The sequence below is a fragment of the Acartia tonsa genome, chromosome 13, assembly GCF_053477335.1.
Source record: "Acartia tonsa isolate MP-2025a chromosome 13, ASM5347733v1, whole genome shotgun sequence".
Taxonomy (NCBI): domain Eukaryota; kingdom Metazoa; phylum Arthropoda; class Copepoda; order Calanoida; family Acartiidae; genus Acartia; species Acartia tonsa.
The window spans coordinates 29,034,219-29,061,196 of NC_137272.1; the positions used below are offsets into that span (position 1 = coordinate 29,034,219).

Here is a 26,978-nt window from a genome sequence, read left to right on the forward strand (position 1 = left end):
TTAGGCACTATAAGCTGCTTCAGGAGAACCAAATACCAGACAGACAGACACACATACAAACATTCTATCTCTTCTATATTTGTGCATGCCCTTATAACCCTTATATTTCAAAATTAAGAACTTTAATTCTATTTAAGTTTGAAAGGAGATTTTTCACGAAATGTAAAAATTTATTTAAAATATATTTATTTATTTTTTGGTGAAGCTACTCTATAATTCTCGTTTTTTATTTTCTTATTTTTCTTTCTTTACACCTATGGGATAAATATGATTTTACTGGCTGGTATTAAATATAGGCAGCTGATTTTAGCCTGAAGATTTCTATCTTATAACCTAATTTACTTTGTCTTTCTATTTTTTCATCCTCTCTTGATATTTTAGATAATAGTTTAAATAGCCTCCATTTTTTTCTTTATAATTTTTGTATTTAAATATTTCAAAATCTGGCACGCACAGAATTCCAGCAAACATGTCGGGGTAATCCAGGTATAAAGCAAAACAAAATCTGTTACTTTTATGCCTTTGAAAAAATATTAATCATAGACGTCCAAGGGGGAGGGGGGTAAAGGGGTGATTACCCCTACCTCCCCCCGAATGAATTTGGGGTTGAATTTTGGATTTTCAATTTTTACCCCCCCCCCCCAAAAAAAAAAAATATAAAAAAATGCCTCTATGAAATAAAGATTACCTCCCCCAAAATGAGCTTAAGGGTGCGGTAGGCACCCCCAAAATTTTTATTTTCAAAATTTTACCCCCCCCCCCCCCCCAAATAAAAAAGCTTGGACGCCCCTGATATTAATTGTTGGTAAAATACAAAAATGTCACATATTTCAATGGATATAGAATATACGTGCTAACATGAAATAGGGTGCTAACATGAAACTAATCTTCTATGGAGTTATACCTTTTTTAAGTAAAGATGTACTTTAATATCTGAAAAGTAATTTGCAAAAAATTCCTAGAAATTCTATTTCTTTAAAAGTACACCAAGTACAAAAAAGTACCTCAATGTCCAAAAGTACCGAAGCAATTAAAGCAGAGGTGTGCAGAAGGGGAGAGTATCCGCCCACCAGTTTAAAGAGGGTGGATACAACTCTTTAGAAAAAAATATTAGGGGTAGATGCACTCCCCTTAGCCTGACAACCCTCATACACCACTCTTGACAAAGGTCTAAAACCCCTCTTACACCCCCCCCCCCCACCTCCAAATAAACTTAGGGTGGTGTAAGACACCCCCACCCTCACAAAGTTTTAAAACTGCGATATATTGTTCGTTTGTTCGAAAACTTTGGGTACTTTTGGAATTTTGATTAGTTGGTTTTAAACTTGTAGTGTCTAAACTTTTCAACCAATAATTTTGATCCACAGAAGGGTAGTTTGTTTATCATCATTGGGGATGAATATAAATTTATCATCCATTGTCCTATCCTTTTATATCCCTGTTTATATGAATTAAATACAATCCTTGAAAAATAATATTAGGACAACGACATTTGTAATAGTGTTATACATTTAATTTGTTCATTGATTCATCAATTGAGATTTGCATAGAGAGAAAGACAGACAAATCGACCAATGAAATGATAAAAACAAGATACCTACATGTAACCCAATTTATAATAAAATAATTAAAAATCAGATTTAAAAAAGTTTCCTAATTTACCTATCTTGTTATATAAAATGGTAAGGTTTTTTGTCTTAAGATTTGGATAATTGCTGAACCGATTGAGTTCTACATTTTAAGGAAGCTTAATATAAATTCTAGGATGGGTTGGGGCATTTTAATTTTAGTTCTTAAGATGGTTTTAGGCTACTTCTTTGCTTTCCCATCTCATTTTATGCAGAGCAAAGAAATAAGTTATGCAGAAAAGTCACACTACTGGTTCGTTGGCTTAAAAACTTTGGGTACTTTTAAACTTTAACAACTGAGAGCGCTTAGTACTGTTTGCAAAGGAAAAAAATAGACGGGGAGGGGGGGGGGGTGGTATTCATGTGGTCTTATCTCGTTGGGGGTTCACCTACCCCCCGTTCTCTAATATAGCCAAAAATATTTATTGTACCAATTATAAGCTTTCCTGGAAATTATAGTTCATTATTAGTGATTGGTTCAGCTGTTTAAAAGATCTTACTAAACAAACATAAACAATCACTTGCATCAAATCAAGAATGACCCGCGACCGTAGTTTGCGTATCTGCTCGTTGTCTTGGGAGGTGAGGGGTTCGAAGACGTTAAAAATGGTTCATCAGTTGCGCGAAATTAATAGTTAGAGTAGGGGATGCCCTTGGCCAATAACAGGCCCAACGCATTACCTTTCACAGTTGTAACTTCCACTTCCAGATAAATGTCGTGCAATCAAAGAGTTAGTGGTCTGTTGGGGGATACTTAAAATAATTCCCAGGGTGTTTGGACAGAAAAAGGAAGCATTGTATAGTGTATACTCCTTTAATTACCTCTTGGTTCAAGGACTTGTAATGGATAGAAAGTAGCCTCGCCCTACAGACCAAGGCCCGTGACGATACCCCAAATTTAAACCAGGTTTGATGTTTTGATAATGGTTTTGAAGAAAGGAATTTGGGTCAATAGACTTTTTCAAAATTGTAAAATGTTGATTTACATGAGGCTTATATGTGTCTGATAAATTAAAAGCAATAGAGGGGGGAGGGGGTTTAATATCTGTATATCCCAACTCCGAGGACCCTGTACCGAATTTCAATTGGATCTTAGAAAATCAACCGATGTACGTCGGAAATATTAACACAGCTACAAAAGAGAAGAGAGCAATTTGCTAGCAGACGAAAAAGGTCCCCTTCATGGGGATCCAGGTAGTTGTCTGGTTGTACATTATATTCAGCAAAAAAAATGGGGGATTGTTTTGTTTTTTGGGGGGGTTGGGGGTGTCCCTCCCCCTCAGAAAATAGCCTAAAACCACCACAGGACCAGTAGGTATATTCCACGAAGAGTAGAATCCGATCGGTTCAGTGGTTACCGAGATCAAGCTACTTTGTATTATAGATAGATGTACAACAATGGAACAGCAAGCAGAAATAAAAACAAATATTTTCTGAACCAAAATTTATTTCCTCATCATTATTTAAAATTTATTACTACAAAATAAGTTATCAAAAAAGGAAGGCGTAGATTATTAAAATAAGTATAAATACAATACATAAAATTAAAATTAAGTCTTATTTTAATTACAATAAAATTAAAACCATATATTTGTTAAATTTTGTAAAAATAAGATACTGAAAAAATCAGTAAAACTTAAAATGCCCAAATAAAAAATAAACAATAATTAAGTTTATAAGTAGCGCAGCAATGACTAACCCATGAATAAAAACTAAATATTCAAGATGAAAAAAGCAGGGTTCTAAAGGGGGATAAGACAATGGCCAATATAATGATAAAAAACCCCAATAATTAACAATATTACCCTTTCTATAGATCACAATTAGTGATTGATACGTTTGGACACTCAACTTAATGAACCAACCGATCAAAATTCAATAAGAGTCCCAAAGTTGTTAGGTAAATGAATCAGAAAACGCTATTTTAAACTTTTGGGACTATAGTATATTAAACAGATCAATGTTCCCTTACTCCCTGAAAAAGAATCACTTAATAGACAGTTCCTAATTATAGAGCCGCTACGCTTCTTATATCACTATTAAATACATACATATTTATATATAGATTCCATTGGTTATATAGAATAGGATATACATAGATAGATAGTATTAAAATGTTAATTTGATCCAAAAAAATAATAATCTTAAATTGTGATAACTGAAAAAAAAATTCATTTTATTTCAAACATTTAAAAATCAGATCCTTTTACAAAAATAACTAATTTAAAATAATTCAATTTAAAACACGACTAGAAAGACTATAACATGTTTATAAGTATCGCAGCAATTCTTAAAGCTGTTTGTTTTAGCAGGAAAAGAAAAAAGATCTTAATCCCAAAAAAGTGAAATATTTCCACGCAAAGACGTCCAAGCTTTTTTTGATGGAAGTAAAATGTTTGAAGGGGTAATCCAATGTATTTTTGAGAGGTGCAAATGAAAGGTTTAAATTTTTGAGGGGGGGTACACACCCAGCTCATACCCATAACGAAATTAATTCGGAAGAAAATCACGAAACCTATACGTGTTTTTCAGCTGTCGTTGGGGGGCAATACATCGTAAAATTGACGACCTCTCCATTTGCCCCCCAAATATTTTTTTAGATTTATTTTGCTTGTTGGTTATTCCTTATTCCTGGTAAACACCCCTTTACTCCCCTTGGACGTCCATGTTCCCATAACCATTTGCTTGCTGCTCGCGGATGTTATCATCCTTGTTTAAAATCTAAAAATACACATTTGATAATAAAAATTACTTAAAATGACTTAAAAACTAAAAAAGTACAAGCTACCATTAATATATGGTAGCTTAAATAATAAGAGAGAGAGGTAGATGTAACATAAATACAGGGGTAGAACAATGGACAATAAATAGATATATTCCCCCACACATTAATATGTGTAAAAATCTGTCTTTGGATAACTTGTATATTCAATTGGGGGAAGAATGGAGCTGGATCTTTAAATCATTTTAGTGGTGCGCCAGATCAGGGTGAGCTAACTTTCCACCAATGAGAGCACAGCATTTTAAGAAATGCCGCGCTGTGATTGGCTGAAATTCGGCGCACCCCGATCTGGCTCACCACTAAAATGATTTAAAGATCCAGCTTGGGATGTATTGCCATTGTCATCCCCCTACCTACAATTAAATTTTTTTAACTTAACTTTTGATTTAAAGGATTTTTTGGTGGTTGAAAAATTAATAAATGTCCATTTAAGTCAGCCACGATCACTTTTATCTAATATCATGTTGTTGACAAAAATAATTATATTAGGAATATAACATGGGTCGATAATATGTCAGTCATAACTCATAGTCGACATAACATTGAAATTATATCGACAGGCACTTTAGCATAAAGCTATTGTAAGGGAAATTCTAAAAAATATCTATAATATTATCAATTAATGATATGCTTAAAAATAATAATAATAATAATCTGGTTATGATATTTTTTCTATAGTAATGCCATTTAAGAACATTTTAAAATAGATTAGATCATAAAACAGAAGTTATTAAGCGATTTTATTTCATTAAAATCTTTTTTTTGTGAAAATTTATTAATTTTAATCATTGATCCAAGTTTAATTCCATAGAGGAGAGTTTAAGCTTTCATTGACATAATTTCGTTTCAGTTAGAAATCATGGGAAGATGAAACTATGCTCATTGAACTATTCATGCATGCATAATTATACATAATATAGGATTTAAATAAGATTAAAATCGCAAAAAAATCTGCCACTTTTAAAATGTACTTTATTGCTATTTTTGGGGGGATTATAAGTTTAAAAGTATTTGTTTTTCTTATTGGTAGTTGAATATCCACAAATTTTCCCAATAGAAGCTGTTATCCAAAATTTACCCCAATAGCAGCTGAATATACACGTGGATACTCAGCTATTAAGGAGCCTAAAGCAGTTTTGGCGACTGATTCATGATTTTCTGATTATTTTTCAAGAATTGACCTTGCTTATAAATTAATTTCCATTATTATTAGAATCACTATAGATATATTGGAAGGATAGCAAAGTCAAACTTTTGTGCTGTTATGTTATCATATAAACAGAAGACACTTTATAATAGTTACTTGAATTATGTCATGGCAATATTACATGTCAGCCAAGACCACTTTTATATGATGTCATATTGTTGTCAGGAAAGGGAAAGTTGTAGGCCCAGAACCTATGTCCACATGGTACATTTCTGCATGGGCATGATGTCGGGACGTTTCAACAGCCGGGGCACTCTGAAATAAAAAACAAGGATGACAACATCGAAAAGCAATTATAGGCTATGTTTGTCTATCTGTATGTCTATCTGTGTGTCTATCTGTGTGTTTAGTTTATCTGTCTGTCTATCTGTGGGTCTCTCTGTATGACTATCTGTGTGTCTATCAATATGTCTATCTGTCCATCAATCTCTCCATGGTCTGTCCAGTGTCCATCTCATCTATTTGTCTGTCTACCTGTATGTCTATCTGTGTGTTTATCTGTGTGTTTATCTGTGTGTTTATCTGTGTGTCTATCTGTGTGTCTATCTGTGTGTCTATCTGTGTGTCTATCTGTGTGTCTATCTGTGTGTCTATCTGTGTGTCTATCTGTGTGTTTATCTGTCTGTCTATCTGTGTGTCTATCTTTGCGTCTATCTGTGTGTTTATATGTGTGTCTATCTGTGTGTCTATCTGTGTGTTTATCTGCGTGTCTATCTGTGTGTCTATCTGTGTGTCTATCTGTGTGTCTATCTGTGTGTCCATCAATCTGTCCATATGTCTGTTCATCTCACTGTTTGTCAATCTGTCCACCTGCTGTTTGTCTTTCAATATGTCTGTCTTAATATATTTATGTCTATCTGTATGTTTATCTGCCTGTTTACCTACATGTCTACTTGTCTATCTGTCTATCTATCTAACTATATTTCTACTCACCCATTGCATTGGAAGGCATACTAGAATCATAGCTTGAATATTTTCAACCTATGTCCTTACTTATATCTATCTATCTTTCTATATATCTATCTATATGTCTGTCTGTCTGTCTGTCTGTGTATCTATCTCTCAACTCTCTCATTGGAAGGCATAGAATGCCGCGTTATTCTCAAATTCAACAGAAAATGTCGTCATCACAAAACACATTTTTTCTCCACATAAAAACTCCTTTTTTTCAAATTTTATTTTTCTGATAACACTCATACAATGTCCAAGACAGTCATTCTATCTACTCGCCAAGGAAGAAATACTAAAACCATAGCTTGAATTTGACATAACTAATTCTATCAACCTAAGTTCTTTATAACTTTCAGTCTATCTGTCTGTCTATCAATCTATCTATCTTTCTATCTATTGATATACTCACCCATTGGAAGGCATATTAGAATCATAGTTTGAATTTGGTATAACAACTGCTTGAATTTCTATCATCAACAAAAAAAACAAAGTAATATAGATAAAAAGAACAGTAAACTAAAATAAAGAAGAAGTGTTTGGTCTCTACAGGTGAAATGATAGCTTACGGGACAAAGTGGGAGTATCACGAATGGCTTTAAGACTTTATCCATTTTTTAAAAATCCCGTGGAGACATCGGACGACATACAGACATGCCCTAATTATAGAGCAGCTATGCTACCAAAATTTCAATTTATAATTCTCGTTTTTGTTTGTTTTTAAAAGTCCATGACATTGCACAAAAATGTTTAAATGTCAACAAAACTGGAATTTTTTTTGTATTGAAAAATAAAGTTGGCGTGCTGGAGATATTTTTTGTCACTGTACCCAATATTAAATCCCTATATTAGCTGACAGAAAAGTTAATAGTTTCTGCAAAGAAGAAGTATGATATTCGGCTGTTCTTTTTTATACACATTCTATAGTGCTTTTTTCACTCCATTAGCAAGAATTTTTTCTTTTAATTTTACATTTTAATGGGACATAAAATAAGACCACACCTGTGTTGTAAACTTGGGACAGACTTACGGTTAGACCAAGTGTTTATAGAATAGCCGCGCTTCTCGGACGAAATACAAATAGAAAATTGAAAACAAGTTTATAGAAAAAAATATTTTTGCAAATAACAAGAAACAGTACGTTTTATATTAGCAAAGATGTTTAGAATTATAAGAAATGGAGAAAATAGACAAGGCATGTGACAGACAAAAAGAAGGAAACATAAGGACAGACAGAAATACACATGGAAAGACAGATAGATAAAGGGAAGGACAGACAAACAAATGAAGGAAAGAAAGTCAAACAGCGGACAAAAGAAAAGACAGACGGGCCGATAAAGGGTCAAACGGACTGATAACAGGACAGACAGGCGAGAGGAAGGATAGCTAGTTAGAAGGAAGGTATGACAGACAAGCGGACAGGTAAAAAGAAGGACAGGCAAACAGGAGCAAGGCCAAACAGACAGGACAGACAGGCATGATTAATCTAGTTTTAACTGTAGATAGATTAATTTACAAAAAGTAAAAGATGTTCAATAATTGTAATTGATTGAAATCTTGTAAAATTCACTTGTTTTTCATTGTTTTGGTTTGATATACAACTTGTAAAGTCTTAACTTATACTATACACAATGAACTATAGAGTTGGTAGTCTGTAATCAAACAATTCATCAGATGAGATATAATCTTGGATACCCATGTATAGGATAAATAGTTTCGAAGGTGTAATATTAATACTACTTTGTTTTTTTCCTGCAATAATCTGTTGTTGTCTATGCTCGTTTTCGCGGGCTTTGTGCGCGGCATACTGTTTCTCCATCTCTTCCTGTTAACAGGCAGTGACAGGGTTAACAACTTTTACTTTACTTTTTCCAATTAAAAAGAAAAACTGGATTTGTGTCTTGAATGGTATAAAGTAAACTAACACAATTTAATTAAATTCATAGTACCCATAAAAATTCATTAACAGACTTAATTATCTTAAAACTTTATAAATCTTCTGAAATAAAAAGTTGTCAACCCCAACTTTCCTCTATCAGCTGTTGTTGAGCGGCGAACTGTTCATGTGAAATACCATGGTGCTCAAGAAAACTCAACAAAAATTGATGTTTCTCCATCTAAAATAAATACATATTATTATGTCTCTGGTGGTGTTACAATTCAGTTTACAAAGCAATGGATTTACTCTGTGCTATTTAAGATGGTGTGAAGATATTTTTATTAACAGAGATTTACTATAAAACTCAATTTATCCATCCTTTAGAGATTGCTTTAAAGATTCATTAGCACAGTATCTTCTAAGCAATTTAGTTTATCCGTAAGTTTTGTTTTTCTTAATTTCATTTATCTATGTATACCTGTTCAGCTAAGGCCACTTCTGAATGATCATGTTCTGGGGCTAAAGTTGTGATGTGGGCTGCCATAGATAGATACACAGGATCCCTTCTCTTCTCCTCCTAGATAGATAGATAGATAGAAAGATAGCAAGAGTTGTGATGTGGGCTGCCATAGATAGATATACTAGGTCCCTCTCCTCCTAGATAGATAGATAGCTAAAAATTTATGTATGCTACCATAGATAGATACACAGGATCCCTTCTCTTCTCCTCCTAGATAGATAGATATATAAATAAGACAGATAGCTAAAAATTATCTAAAATTATCCTGACTGAAAGGATTGCATCTCTCATGCATAAATTGGTTATAGGCTTGATTATCTAGCTATCCATCTAACTATCTATCTATGTAATTATCTATCTAACTATCTATCTATCTATTTATCTAACTATCTATCTATCTATTTATCTAACTATCTATCTATCCAAGTATCTAACTGAAAGGATTGCTGTCCTCATTATTAGCACAACATCTCTTATTGATTATAGGCTTTATCTATCTTTCTATCCAACTATCTATCCAACTATCTATCCGACTAAACTATCTATCTAACTATCTACCTGGCTGAAAGGATTGCTGTCCTCATTATTAGCACAATATCTCTCATTGATGTATTGATTCTAGGCTTGATTATCTATCTTTCTATCCAACTATCTATCCGACTAAACTATCTATCTAACTATCTACCTGACTGAAAGGATTGCTGTCCTCATTATTACAACAACATCTCTCATTGAAATATTGATTATAGGCTTGATTATCTATCTTTCTATCTAAGTATCTATCTAACTATCTACCTGACTGAAAGGATTGCTGTCATCATTATTAGCACAACATCTCTCATTGAAATATTGATTATAGGCTTGATTATCTATCTTTCTATCTAAGTATCTATCTAACTATCTACCTGACTGAAAGGATTGCTGTCATCATTATTAGCACAACATCTCTCATGGATGTATTGATTATAGGCTTGATTATCTATCTTTCTATCCGACTATCTATCTAACTATCTACCTGACTGAAAGGATTGCTGTCATCATTATTAGCACAACATCTCTCATGGATGTATAGATTATAGGCTTGATTATCTATCTTTCTATCCAACTATCTATCTAACTATCTATCTAAGTATCTATCTAACAATCTACCTGACTGAAAGGATTGCTGTCATCATTATTAGCACAACATCTTTCATGAATGTATTGATTATAGGCTTGGTTGCAAGGCATCTGAAGTAAATAAACAATTAAAAATCTATCCATTAATAAGTTCATCTATAAAATTATTCATTTGTTTGTCTATTTGACTTGATCTATCTATTAGGAGTTTGATCCATATGTTTATTCAAATAATCCCTTTTCAATCCATTTATCTGAGCTGGATCTTTAATTATGTCAATGATGCGCCAAATCGGGGTGCGCCGAATTTCAGCCAATCACAGCGCGGCGTTTCGTAAAATGCTGTGCTCTCATTGGTGGAAAGTTGGCTCACCCCGATTTGGCGCACCATTGAAATGATTTAAAGATCCAGCTCTGTTCATTTAACTCATAATGAATGTATATCTATAACTTGTATGTATGTATATATACATATACAACTGTCAATCTAACAAATCAATCAATTATCTGTTTATAAATCTATCTGTAATGTTTTGCCTTTCTGTAATCATATATATCTATCTATGTTATTATCTATCTATATATATAAATACCTCCATTGTATCTGTCTGAACAGTCATATCAGTCATAGCACTTGTTAATTCATCTAACTGCATCTAAATATGAAAACAAGAATATTATAGAGTGGCTGCGCTCTTAATAACAAGGATATCAACATCCTTAAGTAGCATAGTTCATGAACAATAGATACAGAGCTGGATCTTTAAATCATTTTAGTGGTGAGCCAAATCGGGGTGAGCCGAATTTCAGCCAATCACAGCGCGGCATTTCATAAAATGCTGTGCTCTCATTGGTGGAAAGTTGGCTCACCCCGATCTGGCTCACCACTAAAATGATTTAAAGATCCAGCTCAGATTGTACTTGTATAAAAGTAACAGAATCTCTATCTGTCTGTCTGTGTGGCGGTCTGCACTGAAGGATCTCGCTTACAGCTGAAACGATATGACTTTACAGGGTAGCTTCTCATAGATCCTGGGAAGGTTTATACTATTTTGGGGGAATGTACCACACCCCTACCAAGAAAAATCGCCCTAGAAAAAATCCCCCCCACAAAAAAAACTTTTTTAATCTAAAAAAAGGGGGGTAGTCGACTCCCCCATCCCCTCAAATAGAGTTCCCCCAAGAGGACTCTATTTATATGTTTTCTCACTTCTCTATTAATTTAACCAAATACATTTTTTTAATATCTTATAAAAACTCACGAAACCTTTCAATTGTGTTTTTTGTTAGTATTTAATCTATGTACTTCATACAAACGCAAACGTACTATTATTGTTAAGCTTCTTTTCAGAGAAGCTTGGTAAAAGCTATTTGTTAGTAAGGCAAAAGATCAAGGTTTGGCAGCGACCAATAAACCACAAGAAAACTTACTTTTAAACTTTAATTATGTAGCAATACATTAGTTTCAGGGATCTTAAGGGATAGGAAAAAGAACAATAAAGGTCTACACCTCAAATTACAATAAACAAAATCATCCCTTTTTAAGATTAAATTCATTAGTGGCAATGTTTGGTCACTCAAGATTTAATAAAAGTTCTGAAATTTTCTTGATAAAAATTAGGATTCAATATAATTTACATTCCAATGTCCCCTTCCTCCCTGGTTAGTTGTGGAATAATGTTTAGCATCCAAACGGGTTTAGATTAACGGCTGCCGAGCCTTGCAGCAAAAACAAAAACTTTACGGACCTGTAACTGTTGGCCGTTTAGCGGGAAAGATTTGTTAGTGGAGGGGACGAATCGGCCGCCGACCACCGTCATGGCGGGCGCCGATTGCGGCCGGACGGGCGACATAAACAGCCGGTCTTCGTTGGACATATGCATCTCCTGTAGATAGATAGATAGATAGAAATGAAGATAGTTAGAAATATAGATAGATAATTAGATAGAAAGCAGTGTTAGTAAAAGCCTATACGGATATTGGATTGGTATACGTGGATATATTCACAGGGGAAAATTTTTCGTCAATTTAGCTACATAGTTAATATGGACCTCATTTATAGGTCAGTTCATTCATCCAGTATGAGGGAAGGGGATGGGTTGAAGGGAATTGATGTGGGGTATCGTTATTTTAGCCAGCTGCAAGTATTACTTTATCAGAGTACATGAAAATCTGGTGATACTTCCAAGTAATAATATAATAAGCCTTATTAGAATAATTGAGTTATAATAGGTTAAAAATGTAATACAGAAAGTAGCTGAATGTATGTTTGTGAGTCCGTGAAGATCTCAAAAACTGTTAAACTGATAATTTCACAATACCTAAGCGCGTGCACAGGAATTTGCACATCACCTAAACAATTTTCTAAGCCCCAAGAGTTATTTTTCTTAAAAATTAATATTTTTTAGTAGGCACTGCTTTAAGTTAACGGACGTATGTAATTACCCTTATTTTAGAAAAGCTTCGCTTTTTGAAAACATAGGCAAAATAAAAAAAATATGTTAGTATAAGCATAAAAAAGTACATTTCTAAATGTATAAAAACAAGGATAAATATGTAGCATAGCTAAAAAGCGCAGAATTAATAAGTTACAATATTGTTTATAGGAAGAGGATAAAGAGATCAAATCTAAGCAGGGAACCAAAGGGATAAGACAGTGGCCAATAAATTGATCTACAGCTCTAATAATAATACACAAAAAATACCTATTCTGCAGATTACAATTAATGGTTGAAACGTTAGGATACTCAACTAAATGGACCAACAAATCGAAATTCAATAAAAGTCCCCAAAGTAGTTAAGTCAACGAATAAGAAAACATTAAATATAAAACTTTTGGGACTAGTGTAATATACAGCCCAATGATTATTATCGTATTAGGATATCTTTATTTTTAAAATTTTGGTAAAGTTTTTGGTTTTAGGGGAGGGGAGGGGAGGGGACAATTAACTGTAATTTATATTGCCCCATAAAATCTGATTGATAAAAATTTTGTAAGGAATAAGATGAAATCTTGATTTGTTAATAGTGTCCAATCTACAAAAGGGTTAATTTTGTTTATTATTATTGAAGAGAAAGATCTAGAGGGGCATAAATTTATCGTCCAGTGTCTTATCCCTTTAAATCCCTAATAATATTAATTTTTAAAAGTTGAAAGAACGCTTTACTTTAAAAAAAACACACATTCAAAAACTATTAAAAATCGAAGCAACTGTATAATTTACCTGGTTCATATTGATGTTTGTCAGTCTGTCTGTTATCTCACACTCTTGAACTCTCATACACTGAATTTCATAAGCCTGAAAACAAAAATAAATAATTTTTGAATTTTGATTTAGCAGATTTTTCCAATTAAGAGTTGCGGATTTTTAAAACAAATCCTAAATTGCAAAAAAAATATTTGGGATATTTAGTGGAATTGTACCACCCTCTAACAAAAATAAAGAGAGTGTACTACTACCCCTCCCCCCTTCTTCTATATTATTAATTGAGTTAAATTCTCTTAACCCCCCCCCCCCCCCTTGATAAACAATTTAATATACCCCAATATTAGTAAATAAATTTTCTTAAAATATGATGAAGTTTTAAAGTTTAAAATAGCTTGTTTCAAGCTTAATTTAATCAATTAAAATTATTAAAAACACATGTTTAAAAGACTTTACAAGGTCAATTACAGAGGTTAAGACAAATCGTAGCGAAGCTACTCTAAAATATTAATTGTCTGTCCGTCAGTAAGGTGTAGAGTGAAATTTATTCTGAGGATATGCAATTTAAATTGTTGTATGTGAAAAATAAGTGATATATTATCGAAATGCCTTTTTCTAGTATTATTAATGTCTGTTTCTATGTGTCTGTATCGGTGGGCCGATAAGATTCTCCTTTACAATGAAGCTTCTTATAGGTCCAGGGAAGGTTTATAACTATTTTTCTCAACCAATCAAAGAAAATCACTACTAGAAAAAAATCAACCCCCCCCCCTCCCCCAAATTTTTATTTGGTTTTACTTTTTCATTTTAAAACTAAATTAAAAAGTGATTGATGACTTACCCCCAGCCCCCCTCTCCTCCAACGTGGCCCTAGGTGTGTAGACACTAGTTCTTATAATAGTAAGAAATCATCCATAACGGTCCTTATTGCCTTTAGACTAAATATACAATATACATATATACATGTACAATTTATGATAGAATTTGTAGCGAAGCTACTCTTTAGTTAGATTGTATGTTTACCCTACAATCGTTCTTGAGTCTTGACAGATTTATTTAAATATCAACTTAGTCATATTTTATAATTTATTGAAAATTTCTTTTTTCTTTTTCACGTATATGCTTTGCTTATTTCTTTCTTAAAAATTTGTTTATAAATAAAATATATGAATAGATAGATAAATAGCAACAAAGAATGACAACATCCATCAAAAGCAAAGCTCAAAAATATATGTCATAAAGTTTTAAATAAATCAGATGATTTACTTTAATCATAGAAAAGCTTCGATTATTTATAGATATTTAAACTTTAAAAGTACATATTCTAATAATTTTCTGACGCAATTTACGCAAGGCTTTGTGACGTCATCACTAGCTACGCATTCTTACGCGTAATATTAAAGGTGTTTCTACGCATTAGCGAATTGTTAAAATAGCCTGAAACATGAAATTTAACTGGAATAAACTAATATTGTTTTGAAAAGAGACATTTTGATTTTTTTGTGTTTTTAAAAATTACCTAATTTTTTTTGCTATTTTGATTAATTAGTTGAAATGTAAAAATATAACTATAATCAAGTGCGTAATGAAATGAGTCATACGCATTTGTACGCATGTATATACGCATCATGACGCGCGATTTAAATATATTTGAATCATTTAAGGTTTGTTTAAAATGTTTGTTTTTAAAGCGAAGCTTTTCCATAATTAGGGTCGGTCCGTCCGTACGTAAAGGACAGTTAGCTCTTTTCGTTAATTTAAACAGGTTAGAATTGTCCTATTGATTCCAAACTTTGCGCGATAATTCCTGTATTTGTTATTTACAATTTAAAAAGCATAGCAACTCTAATCTTAACCAGAATGTCCGTAAGTCCATTTTAAACATGTTGATTTTTAACTTATTTTTATGCGAGCTGATTTTTGAAAAGCTGATTTATAAAACAACAAAGTACAATGTTTTAAGCGATGCATCTCTATAATAAAATCCTGAAAATGTATGTATGTCCTTAAACAATATTCTTTATCTAAGCGAATTTTCAACAAATTTACTTATAATTTTGTTACGGCTTTTATACATTTAAAATCTGATTATTCAGTTCAAAGTGTATATGTTCATTTGTCCTACCGTTTTAGAGCTTCGCTTTTGTGGATGTTGTCACCCTTGTTAAATCAGAATATCGATAATATGTCAGCCATGAACACTTTTGTTTGACGTCATCTAGTCGACAAAATCCATTAAAAATTGTATATGGAAAGTAAGCAAGTTTACCCAGGGATCTAAAGGGATAAGACAGTTGCCTGTAAATCAATGTACTTCCTCAATGATAATACACAAAATTACTCCTTATGCAGATTACAATTAGTGGTTAAAACGTTATGACACTAAACTAAATGAACCAACCAATCAAAATTCAACAAAAAGTCTCAAGGATGTAAATACAATGAATAAGAAAATGTATTAAAAGACTTTGGGGATTAGTGTAATAAACAGCCCAATGTATCCGACCTTTCTGGGTTTTACCTGTGATTTTGGCGGCAATTTAAAAGTAAAACAGCTAAGATGCGGCGGCGGATTTTTAACTTTAACTGATGCCGCTTTGACGGCTAGCGCTTTCAGCCAATGGCGTGCGGAAGGGGGGTGTAAAGGGGGTGGTCAACACCACCCTTAAAATTGAAGTGCCTAACGGTTTCACAATTCTCTTGTTAATCGCAGGATTTTTTTTGCCAGCTACAGACTTTCTTAAGGCTGTTAAACATTTTATCCACATTTTGCATTAAATAAAAGTAGTTATTACTGACATTATAACGAATAACTATACTTCAATAGAAAATTGAAAATCAACCAATGGTGTCGGTTATATTAACACAGCCAAGTAGCAGAAACAATTAGGTAGCAGACGAAAAAGGTCATTGAAAAAGGAGGGAGGTTGTTATATATACATCTATACTATAGATCTGTTCAACACACAGTGAATAAGTGATTAAAATCGATTAATAACTATGCCTATTTTCATACTTTTAAAATGTTTAAATAATTTATAACTTAAACTGAAAGTTTTGAAATCTTGATAAAGCTGGTTTAAAGTAACATTTAAAGGAAGATATTTGAAAGAAAACTTAAAAGAAATTGTGCTGATTTCATTAAAACAAGGATGACATTATACATAAAGGCTCAGCGTAACAAAACTATAAAAAGTAAATATATCCTATTTTATAAAGTTGTAAGGTTTTTTGCCATAAGATCTCGGAAAATACTGGTCTAAATTCTTCATACTTTTCTGGGACGCTTTATAAATGTCTTTAGTTGGTTTTAAGCTATTTTCTTAACCTATCCTGGAGGTTGGGGGCAAAGCAACTAATATATATCCTATAATGTTTAAAAAGGTTTTTTGTCTAAAGCTAAAGATCTCGGAAAATACTGGTATAAATAGGTTGCACTTTTCTGGAAAGCTTTATTTATGTCTATAAAAGGTTTGAGGCTATTTTCTGAATTCCAGAAAGGCTAGGGTATAATCATCTATTTAAAAAGCAATTTCACATGACAATTCGCTTAAAATAAATTATTATTGATTATGTTTATTCTAAAAAGCATGAATTATCAGCGCTAACAGTCACAGATATACAGACAGAAAAATAATTATAGAAATGCTTTGTTGATAAAAGAAATAAATCTAGTTTTTCCTCTAACAATTGCATAATATTTTGATTACGTAGCTAAAAAAGTTTTTAAGCACTTTATTAGGCTTGCATTAATTTCCACTAGGGATAAGACAATGGACAATAATGTTATACACCCAAATTCCCTTATGAAGAATAAAATTATTGTTTGAAAGATATGTAAACAGCTAGTTTTAACCAACCAATCAAGGTCTAATATGCAACAGTGAATTAATTTTATTGAGGGAGGTACCCAAAGTTTTATAACCACCCCATCTTATTCGTTGGCTCAAAAACTTTGGGTACTTTAATTGGGTACTTTGGGTAATTACGCCCCCCCCCCCAAAAAAAAAAATTTTGAAGTAAAAATTTGTACCACCCCCCCCAAAAAAAAAAAATTAAAAGCTTGGACGTCCTTGCCTACATGATATAAAGATTAACCACCACCAAAAAAAAAAGCTTGGATACCCTGGAAATAGATGTATATATATACCTATATATTTTGAAATTATGAGTATCTGTATCTATCTATCTAACCTCCAAAACGTACTTCCCCCCCCCCCCCCTCCCCCCTTGGATGAATGGAAACAAAATATTCTTATTACGCACAAACTTTGTTTAAAATCTACGCACAATATTTTCTGTGATGTGCATTCACTTATCCAGGGAGGGAGGGGGCATTGGGCTGTTTATTGACCAGGGATCTAAAGGGATTAGACAATGACCGATAAATTGAAGTACATCTCTAATAATGACACACTCAATTACCCCTTCTGTAGATTAAAATTAGTGGTTAAAACGTTTAAACACAGAACTTATTGAATAAACTCAAAATTCAATAAAAGTCCCCAAAGTTGTTACGCCAATCAATAAGAAGACATTAGTATAATACTTTGGGGACTAGAGTAAAGCCTACTTCCTCGGTGCAGAACCCCCCCCCCCCGCTAGGACGAAGCACCTATTTCAATAAAAACTAATAATAATCAGTTTGTTACAAAAAGCTAGACAAAGAAAAAACAAAAAAGTTCTCGGAATAAGAAAAATAAATAAAGGCCTTTGTTTTATACAAATTTATTCTTTTTGCTTCCAAATTATTATTTAATCATTATGCATTTAAAAACTTTACTTCTTTGCATTAATAAGATTTATTAAATAAATTAGTAAGGTTTTTGTCTGTCTGGATTATTTCTAGTCTTAGGATGGTTTTAGGCTGTTATTCCCAATAAATAAGGAGCCCTTAGATGCTAGGGGCGAAGTCACTATAAGAATAACTCTGCTGAAGACAAACGGAAAACGTATTTAAAGAGAAAGTGCTTAAAAGTAAGAAGAAACAGCTCTAAAATTACACTTCTATTTAATATAACATCCGAGAAAATCAAATATTCCCTTTCTAGTATTACCGACAAACCGAAGGACAAAATACTAATTGTACAGAAGAATTTACACAATAATATGTTTCCTTCAAAACGCATAAAACGGACAAACAAACATGTATTTTAATCTAATAGTGTAGCTTCGCTACTTAAAAAAGAGAGAAATTTACAGAAAACAATCTGAAAAGACAAAGATAAATAAATATTGAAGTAAAAAAGAGGAAGAGAGAAAGAAAACAAGGATGACAACATCTATTAGTAGCGAAGCTCAAAATATCAGGGAATTGACAAACGGACAAAGTGTGTCATGTAGCAGATGTTCAATTTTCATAACTAAGAAAACAACGTATAGACTAGATGCACATATGTCATAACATTCTTCACTGAAAATTTCAGCTGACTATCTTAAATACCAGCCAAAAGAATCACATTTCCCCCCATAGCGTAGCTGACTGCCTGACGGACAGACTGACAAAGTGACTTATATACCAGGTGTTCAGTTTTATTAACTAAGAAAACAACGCATAGACTAGATGCAAATATGCCACAGGTTTCTTCACTGAAAAATTCAGCTGAATATCTTAAATACCAGCAAAGAAAATCACATTTCCCCCCGTAGCGTAGCTGACTGCCTGACAGACGGACTGACAAAGTGATTTAAATACCAGGTGTTCAGTTTTATTAACTAAGAAAACAAAACATAGACTAGATGCACATGTCATATCATTCTGCACTGAAAAATTTAGCTGACTACCTTAAATAGCAGCCAAGAAAATCACATTTCCCCCCATAGCGTAGCTGACAGCCTGACAGACGGACTGACAAAGTGACTTATATACCAGGTGTTTAGTTTTATTAACTAAGAAAACAACACATAGACTAGATGCAAATATGCCACAGGTTTCTTCACTGAAAAATTCAGCCAAGAAAATCACATTTCCTCCCATAGCGTAGCTGACTGCCTGGCGGACAGACGGACAAAGTGAATCATAGAGTAGTGTAAAGCCTGCACAGATAAGAGAAAGAACAGAAAACAAAGAGAAAACCACCAAAATCATTTGTTTCAACACAAAATAATTACACGTTTCATTGAGTTTCAGGGATTTAAAGGGATAAGACAATGACTGAAAAACTAGTATACATCTCCAATGATGATTCACAGAATTACCCACTTGTAGATTACATTTAGTGATTGAAACGTTTGATCACTCAACAGAATGAACCAAACAATCAAAATTCAATAAAAGTTCCAAAAACTACGAAGCCAACGAGTAAGAAAACGTCATTATTAGGGGATTAGTGTAATAAACAGCCCAATGCCCCCTCCCTCCCTAAACTCAATAAACTTAATCTACAGAATGGGTATTTTCTATTCTAATAATTGGGGATGTATAAAATTCCTCGCCCATTGTCTTATCCCTTAGAAACTTTATTTCATATTTAGTTAAATATAAGAAGCTATCCTAATAGTTGCTAATACAGACTTCATTTATTGGTCAGTTCATCCAGTAGGATGGGAGTGGTGGGAAAAGCGGTGGATTTGGGGTATCATTATTTTGGCCAGCTGGGAGTATCACTTTAATAGAGTACATGATAATCTAGTGCAACATCCAAGTAATAATATATCGATTAATATTCATGTAATTTGAACGCTACCTACTTACATTTACCAGAGTTTAATAATTAGAATAATCGAAACCTTATAAATATTCTTTGATGTCCATATGCAAAGGTGCTAATTTTAATCACGTTTAAAACTTTTTAAATCACTAAAATTTAAAGATGATATAATTATCAAAAGCCAATAAAAATGATAAAGCAAAAAAATCTATTTTTTCATTTTACTCTTTAGGTAGATTTGAAAAGGTCCTGGTCAGGTTTTATGCTAGAATTAAAGAGAAAAGGAGTGTTTAACCCATGGAAATTATCCTAACCCGATTCTATTTCTTTACAACAAGGCTGTAAATTGGTTGGGTCAAGTTTTAAGCTAGTATAATAAAAAGATTAAGCTACTAAAAACTTTACAATATGCTTTCTATGTTATTATCTAATTTACTATAAAATTATGAATATTTGATACCGTTCAGTTGTTATTCATACAAAATTGACGATATTACAAATTGAAGTGACAACATTCATAAAAAATATATCAAAAAAAAACAATTTCCAGTAAAGCTTCAAAATTGCATCGTATTACAGACAATTTCCACAAATATTAAAATAAAAACTCTTACAATTTTTCATTTTAATATCCGCGGAAAGCTGTTTATAATACGATGCGATAAATAACTATTATAACAGACACACGAACATTGGACTTCGGACGGACTGACAGACGGACAAAGTAAGTTATAGAGAAGATGCTTAGATTAGTCAGAGGAATCTACTCAAATAAATCAGCCGCTTATCCTAGTAAAATAATAGTTATTTATCGCATTGGATCATAAGACAGCTTTCCGCGTAAATTAAAATAAAAACCAGTTTTGATGGCATCGTAAGCCCTAAGGCCAGGGCTAATAAAACTGGTGTTAATGTTACGATTTTTATTTTAACATTTGTAGGCTCCAACACAGGATTTTTCAGTATTGCTGAGAACCGGTTCTAATCCAACAGATAGCAATCGGTTTCGAAGCTGTAAAGAATGTTATGCTATTATCAATATTATTAATTCAGTTATTTCAAAGAAACATAAATTAGCAATGGGGGGAATGCCTCCTCCCCTCTAAATAATTAACGACACCCCCACCACCCCCCTGGTGTTTAAAATCAATAACTAGGCAATTATCACGATGATTCATTTAAATCATGGCTTTAATTCGTTCATTCTATGTAAATTGATATACATATAGAATACGTTGACATACTGACGAGGGAAAATTTGTTGTGAGCCCAGTTTAAGCACTGCACTGGTGGGAATGAGCGAAGAAGGCAAGTCGACAATCCACCTTCATCTTCCGTTTTAAAAAGAAAATTTAAGGGGGTTATAAACCTTCCCTCGTCGAGTAGGTTTTGCAATTTTAACAATTTTAAAGTATTTTGAACTAATATATTTATAGCAGTTTCGCTACTTTTAATAATCAGATATGCTAATCCATATATTATTACTTTGATGTTGCACTAGATTTTCATGTACTCTGATAAAAAGATACTTTAAGCTTTCTAAAATAACTATACCCCCCCCCCCCCTCTTATCAACGCACTTTACCCTATTCTTTCCCTCCTTCAGGATGCTTAAACTGACCAATAAATGAGGACAGATTTTCCCCTGTCAATATATCCACGTATATCATATATCCATTGCCCGTGGCCTTGGGCTAAAGATAACATTACTGGAAAATGTGCACAAAAAAAGTGAGTCGCAAAAAAATAAAAATATTCAATTACGAATAATGAGGCTACATTATAAAGAACTTTAAAATTTATTTGGATATGGATTAATTGGTTTATACTCGTAGTTTCAAAACCCAATAACTTAAATCTACAGAAGGGGTAAAATTTAAAAAACAACAATCTTACTTAAAGAGAAGCTTTACTGCTAGAAACTTGTTTGGCATCTTCTTATCCAGGGATATAAAGGGATAAGACAATGGACGATTAATTGATATACATCCCCAATGAGGATAAACAAGAGTACACCTTCTGTAGATTAAAAGTATTGGTTGAAACATTTGGACACTTCTAGTTTGAGGGACACTAATCAAAATTCAATCTATAATACAAAGTAGAATGATGTCTGTCCGTCCGTCTATTAAGATATCGGTAACCACTGAACCGATCGGATTCTACTCTTCAGGGTATATACCTATTGGTCCTATAGTGGTTTTAAGCTATTTTCTTGGATGGTGAGACATCCCCAACCCCCCCCCCCCCAAAAAAAAAAAAAAAAAATGAAAAATTCCCCCCCTCCCAAAAAAATTCCTGGTGCTGCCCATAAAAATTACCTCATGGGGCAAAGCCCCTAGAGGCTAGGGGCGAAGCCGCTAGTGATTAAGATAAAGTGGTTAAAAAACTTCGGGCACCAATATAATAAACAGCACAATATCCCCTCCCTCCCTGCTCTCTTATCATAACTCTTTAAAATGTAAACAAACAATTAAATTAAAACAATTAAGTACTAATGTAGCGAGGCTTTTATAGAACTATGGCTAATTTTTATGGAAGGGGGGGGGGCGAACAAATATAAATATATTTTTTTAAGGATAAAACGTGAACTTTTTAAAGCAAATAAAGTTAAATATTTTATGTAATACTAGCGGCTTCGCCCCTGGCCTTTAGGGGCCTTGCCCTAAAAAGTTTGATAGACATAATTTTTCGTATTTTAGAATTTCGGGGGGGGGGGCTCAACCCCTCTTTTTAATTTTAGTTTTAAAAAAAAATAGCTTAAAACCATCACAGGACCAATAGGTATATTCCCTGAAGAATAAAGCCCAATCAGTTCAGTGGTTACTGAGATCTTAAGTTTCAGACAGACAGACAGACATCGTTCTACTTTGTATTATAGATTAATCTATTCTTAAAGCGAAGCTCTTATAATTTGTTTCGATCCGTATTTCTCTAAAACACATTATAATGAAATAATCATTAATTTTCTTTCTATAAAGAATCTATATTTAAAACTGTTAATGCAAATATTTTTAAGCATAATACAGTAAAATGTTTTTGCAGGAAAATGTTAATTAAAACAACAACAATTTTAAAACTTTTTGTTTTATTCGGGGAGGAAGGGAACATTGCCAGTTAAATCATTCGGCAACCCTTTCTTTCCCCCAATAATTTCACCAGAGAAAGAGGGGAAAATAGGCTGTTTATTACACTAGTCCCCAAAGTTCTATGATAACATTTTCTTATTCGTTGGCTTAACAACTTTGGAGACTTTGATGAATTTTATTTGTTTTCTTTTATTAAGTTTAGTGTTCAAACGTTTCAACCACTAATTTTAATCTACAGAAGGGGTTAATTTTCTGTATCATCATTGGGGAATTACATCAATTTATTGGACATTATCTTATCCCTTTAGATTCCTGTAATTTCACACTTTAATTTTGCGAGGAAGATTAATTTATCATCCATTGTGCGATCCTTGACTTAAGTAAAATGTACGCACAGAGAAATTTTAAATATTTGTTGTGCACATTTTTTGCATGTGGGGTGTTTTCAATTCTGCAAAAAAAATATGCGCAAAAATCAAAGAATCCAGATATCTGATTACCAATAAATTGATTTTTACAATGATAATACACTAAATTAACCCTACTTTAAATTATTATTAGTGGTTGAGACGTTTTAAAAGTCAACTTAATGAACTAAATAAACAGATCCAATAAAAGTCCTCAAAGTTGTTGAGCCAACAAATAAGAAAACGCCACTCTTAAAATTCTAATTTATAAATATTTAGTAATTATGTAATTTGAAAAAAATAACATTTATTTCTGATTATTTTAATAGAAGGATAAGTAGCGCACAAAAAAAACAGCCTAAAATCTTAATTTTTATAAAACTAGGATTTAGAAATTTAATTTTATTACAGCTTTGTTTTATTTTATCTTCAAACAAAGTAATATTGTAGGGAATATACAGTAAGTTTTTTTTGAGGGGAGGGGAGGAATAAATAAAGGTTTTCAAAGATTTTTTGAGAGAGGGGGGGTTGTAAATAACCCCCCACCATGAACGTCCTTGGAATAGTCCTATATTTCTAACTAGCGGCTACGCCCCTAGAGGCCTCTAGTGGCACTTTGAATGTTTTTTTATATAAAATATTTAATTAGAGAAATAATTGGTTTATGTTTCGTTCAAGTCTCTTTTTTGGGAAGGGGTAATTTTTTTTAGGGGTGATTTCTCATGGGAGGGTGGTGGTACCCTCCCCCAAAATAGTTATAAACCTTCCCAGGACCTATAAAAATCTACCATGTAAAGGAGAACCCGATCGGTTCAGCGGTTAGTGAGATCCTTCGGTACAAACAGACAGACATCCTGTTACTTTAGTATAAGGATATTTTACATCTACATTGAAATAATAAAACAAAAAATCTAACGACAAAGGGACTTGTAATATTAAATATATTTTTTTAGGCACTGCTTCAGTGCTTCTATGCAAGTTGTCATCCTTGTTTGTCCTATAAATTGAGAATATAATGTTAGCACAATGACCTTGGACGTTAACCTTTGCGGCCTTCCTGGAGATATTTGAGGCCGGATGGCCCTGCTAGGAAAAAAATTGCTAGAGTCCGTAACAATACACACACACACATACACACACACAAACACACATATGCACGCACACACACACACACACATACACACACATACACAAACACACATATGCACACACACACACATATGCACACACACACACATACACATACACACACACACATATGCACACACACACACACACACATAATTTATCTGTTACTTGTACCCAAAGTTCTCATTTCGAGACCTTCCTAAAATTTTGGGAACTTTTTATTAAGTCCCAATTTGATTTTATTTAACATTTAAATTTTTTTTTCATCATAATTGGGATATAAATCAAATTATCATTCATTGTCTTATCCCCCAGGGTTCCTGATTCATTTAAACCTCGACCTAACATAGCAAGCATTTTCAGTGCCCATAAAAATTTGCGTTCTGCCAATTTTTTCTGACCATAAAAATAAGGATAGTTATTTTAAAACTATTTCAAACATGTTTATAATATTGTTTTTTTTTATAATATCAAAAGGATGAAAACAATAAAAAACGAAATTCTTAAATAGAAGGACACTTATAATTTCTCATTTTTTATAAATCAACCATTAGAGTGAAACAGTAGAGGGGGAGGGGATTAAATAATTGTATGTCCCCTTCCAGAGGACCCTGTGCCGACTTTCAATTGGTTCTTTGAAAATCAACCAATAGCGTCGGGAATATTAAAACAGCCAAGTCGCTACAAAAAAAGAGCAGGAAGCAATTTGTTAGCAGACGAAAAAGGTCCCCAATAGGGAGATCCAGTTAGTTGTCTGGTTATACCAGGGTGGGCATACAAAAAACAACACCCAAAAAACCCCCCCGGGTTTTTTTTTAAAAACCAAATAAAACCCCCAAAAAACCCTTAAAAACCAAGGGTTTTAAGGGTTTTTTACGGGTTAGGTTGGGCTTGGCTTTTTTAAAAAACCCTGGGTTTTTCCCCACCCTGGGTTATACAGATCTACATACATATTATAGATTTATAAGTTTAGAGGTGAATTTCCCCAAGTGGCTAGAGGCACAGCCACTTGTAACAAAAAAAGTAATATTCCTAACCTAATTATGATTAATAAGCCTATTATTATAAACATTGCATGATTTTTATTATATTTTTTTGAAATTTATATGCACGTTCAAGTTAATGTTATTTTTACTAGATTCAAAATTTCGCTTTTATTTAGAAATCTTTAACAAAAATATCAGCTTTATTTCTTTAATAGAAGCTGAGAAAATCACATTTCCTTCTAGCCGTACAAACGGACAGATATACGAACAAAGTGAATTATAAAGTAACATTGCTAACTATAAAAAAAAAACTAACTTTAAAAACAACTTTATAGACATATAATTCCCATTATCAGGGAGGGAGGGGACATTGGGCTGTTTATTACACTAGTACCCAAAGTCTTTTCTTATTTGTTGACTTAACACCTTGGGGACTTTTATTGTTTTTTTTTTATTGGTGGGTTCATTTTGTTCAGTGTCCAAGCGTTTTAACAAATAAATTGTGATCTACAGAAGGGGTAATTTTTCGTATCATCAGTGGGGGTGTACAGTACATCAATTAATTGGCCATTGTCTTATCCCATTGGATCACTGACCCATTATACACATTATATTAATGCAACTAATTTTACACTTTTTATTTTTATTAGCACAGCTACTATATACCTAGGTTCTGACCGTACGTCAATCCGTCCAATCATAAAACTATACCAATTTTGTTGGCCCGGCCCGATGGCCTCAAGGAATTAGCTATCCGTGGAAATCTGTCTATAATACGATGCGATAATAGTTAATTCTCGCATCGTATTATAAACAGCTTTCCGCGGATATAAAATGTACAATTATAAGATTAAATCCAGTTTTTTTAGGCCCGAGGTGCAGAAGACACGGGACTATAATTTTTATATTCGTAGAAAGCTGGATATAATACGATGCTAGATATAGTTTTTTCGTATGGATGAGAACCGGATTCGAATAAATACGAGAAAAACTATTCTAAAATTGCCTGTCGATAATATATCAGCTATAAAACTTTTATTTAACGCCAATCTTTAAATCTTCTTGCTTCTTAAAATCTCTGAACTTTCTCACCTTGTTAAGTAAAGACATCGATTGACTTGTTTCTGCTCAACAATTCATTATTTTTAATAATCTTAATAAAAAATTTTTAAAAAATAACTTTATTTGTAAGAAATAATTCTAGGGAACATTGGACTGTAAATTTTACTGTACCCAAAGTTGTTATTTGGCTCAAAAATTTTGGGGGCCTTTATTTTATTGATTGGTTAAAACTAGCAGTTTCCAAACTTTTCAACCAATAATTTTGATGTGTAGAAGGAATCATTTTTTAACCTCAAAGGGGATGTTCATCAATTTATCGTCCATTGTCTTATCACTCAAGATCCCTAATAATCAGCGAAGCTTATAA

General features: G+C 32.8%; 1 protein-coding gene across 2 annotated transcripts; it reads right to left on the reverse strand.

Moving 5' to 3' along the window:
- Nucleotides 1–3,055: 3,055 nt before the first annotated feature.
- Nucleotides 3,056–26,951, reverse strand: LOC145335074 (uncharacterized). Of its 2 annotated transcripts, XM_080180783.1 has the most exons (10): nucleotides 26,642–26,951; nucleotides 13,308–13,382; nucleotides 11,832–11,969; nucleotides 10,677–10,739; nucleotides 10,114–10,194; nucleotides 8,923–9,021; nucleotides 8,592–8,682; nucleotides 8,318–8,386; nucleotides 6,978–7,035; nucleotides 3,056–5,872 (listed from the first exon to the last, which is right to left on the reverse strand). In XM_080180783.1, exons 1-10 carry the CDS (start codon nucleotides 26,657–26,659, stop codon nucleotides 5,809–5,811), a joined length of 756 nt encoding a protein of 251 aa, XP_080036909.1. In that variant the 5' UTR covers nucleotides 26,660–26,951; the 3' UTR covers nucleotides 3,056–5,808. The 2 variants fall into 2 exon arrangements, with proteins under 2 accessions (XP_080036909.1, XP_080036910.1); XM_080180784.1 differs by lacking the exon at nucleotides 11,832–11,969.
- Between the last annotated feature and the right edge of the window lie 27 nt (nucleotides 26,952–26,978).

Bases quoted from the DNA above. Each gene is read 5' to 3' on its own strand.
- LOC145335074 (XM_080180783.1), bottom strand. The intron at 8,387-8,591 runs GTTGGGGTTGAC...GTTAACAGGAAG, and splicing joins ACAACAGCTGATAGAGGAAA to AGATGGAGAAACAGTATGCC. The intron at 5,873-6,977 runs GTGAGTATATCA...TTTTTATTTCAG, and splicing joins TCTAATATGCCTTCCAATGG to AGTGCCCCGGCTGTTGAAAC.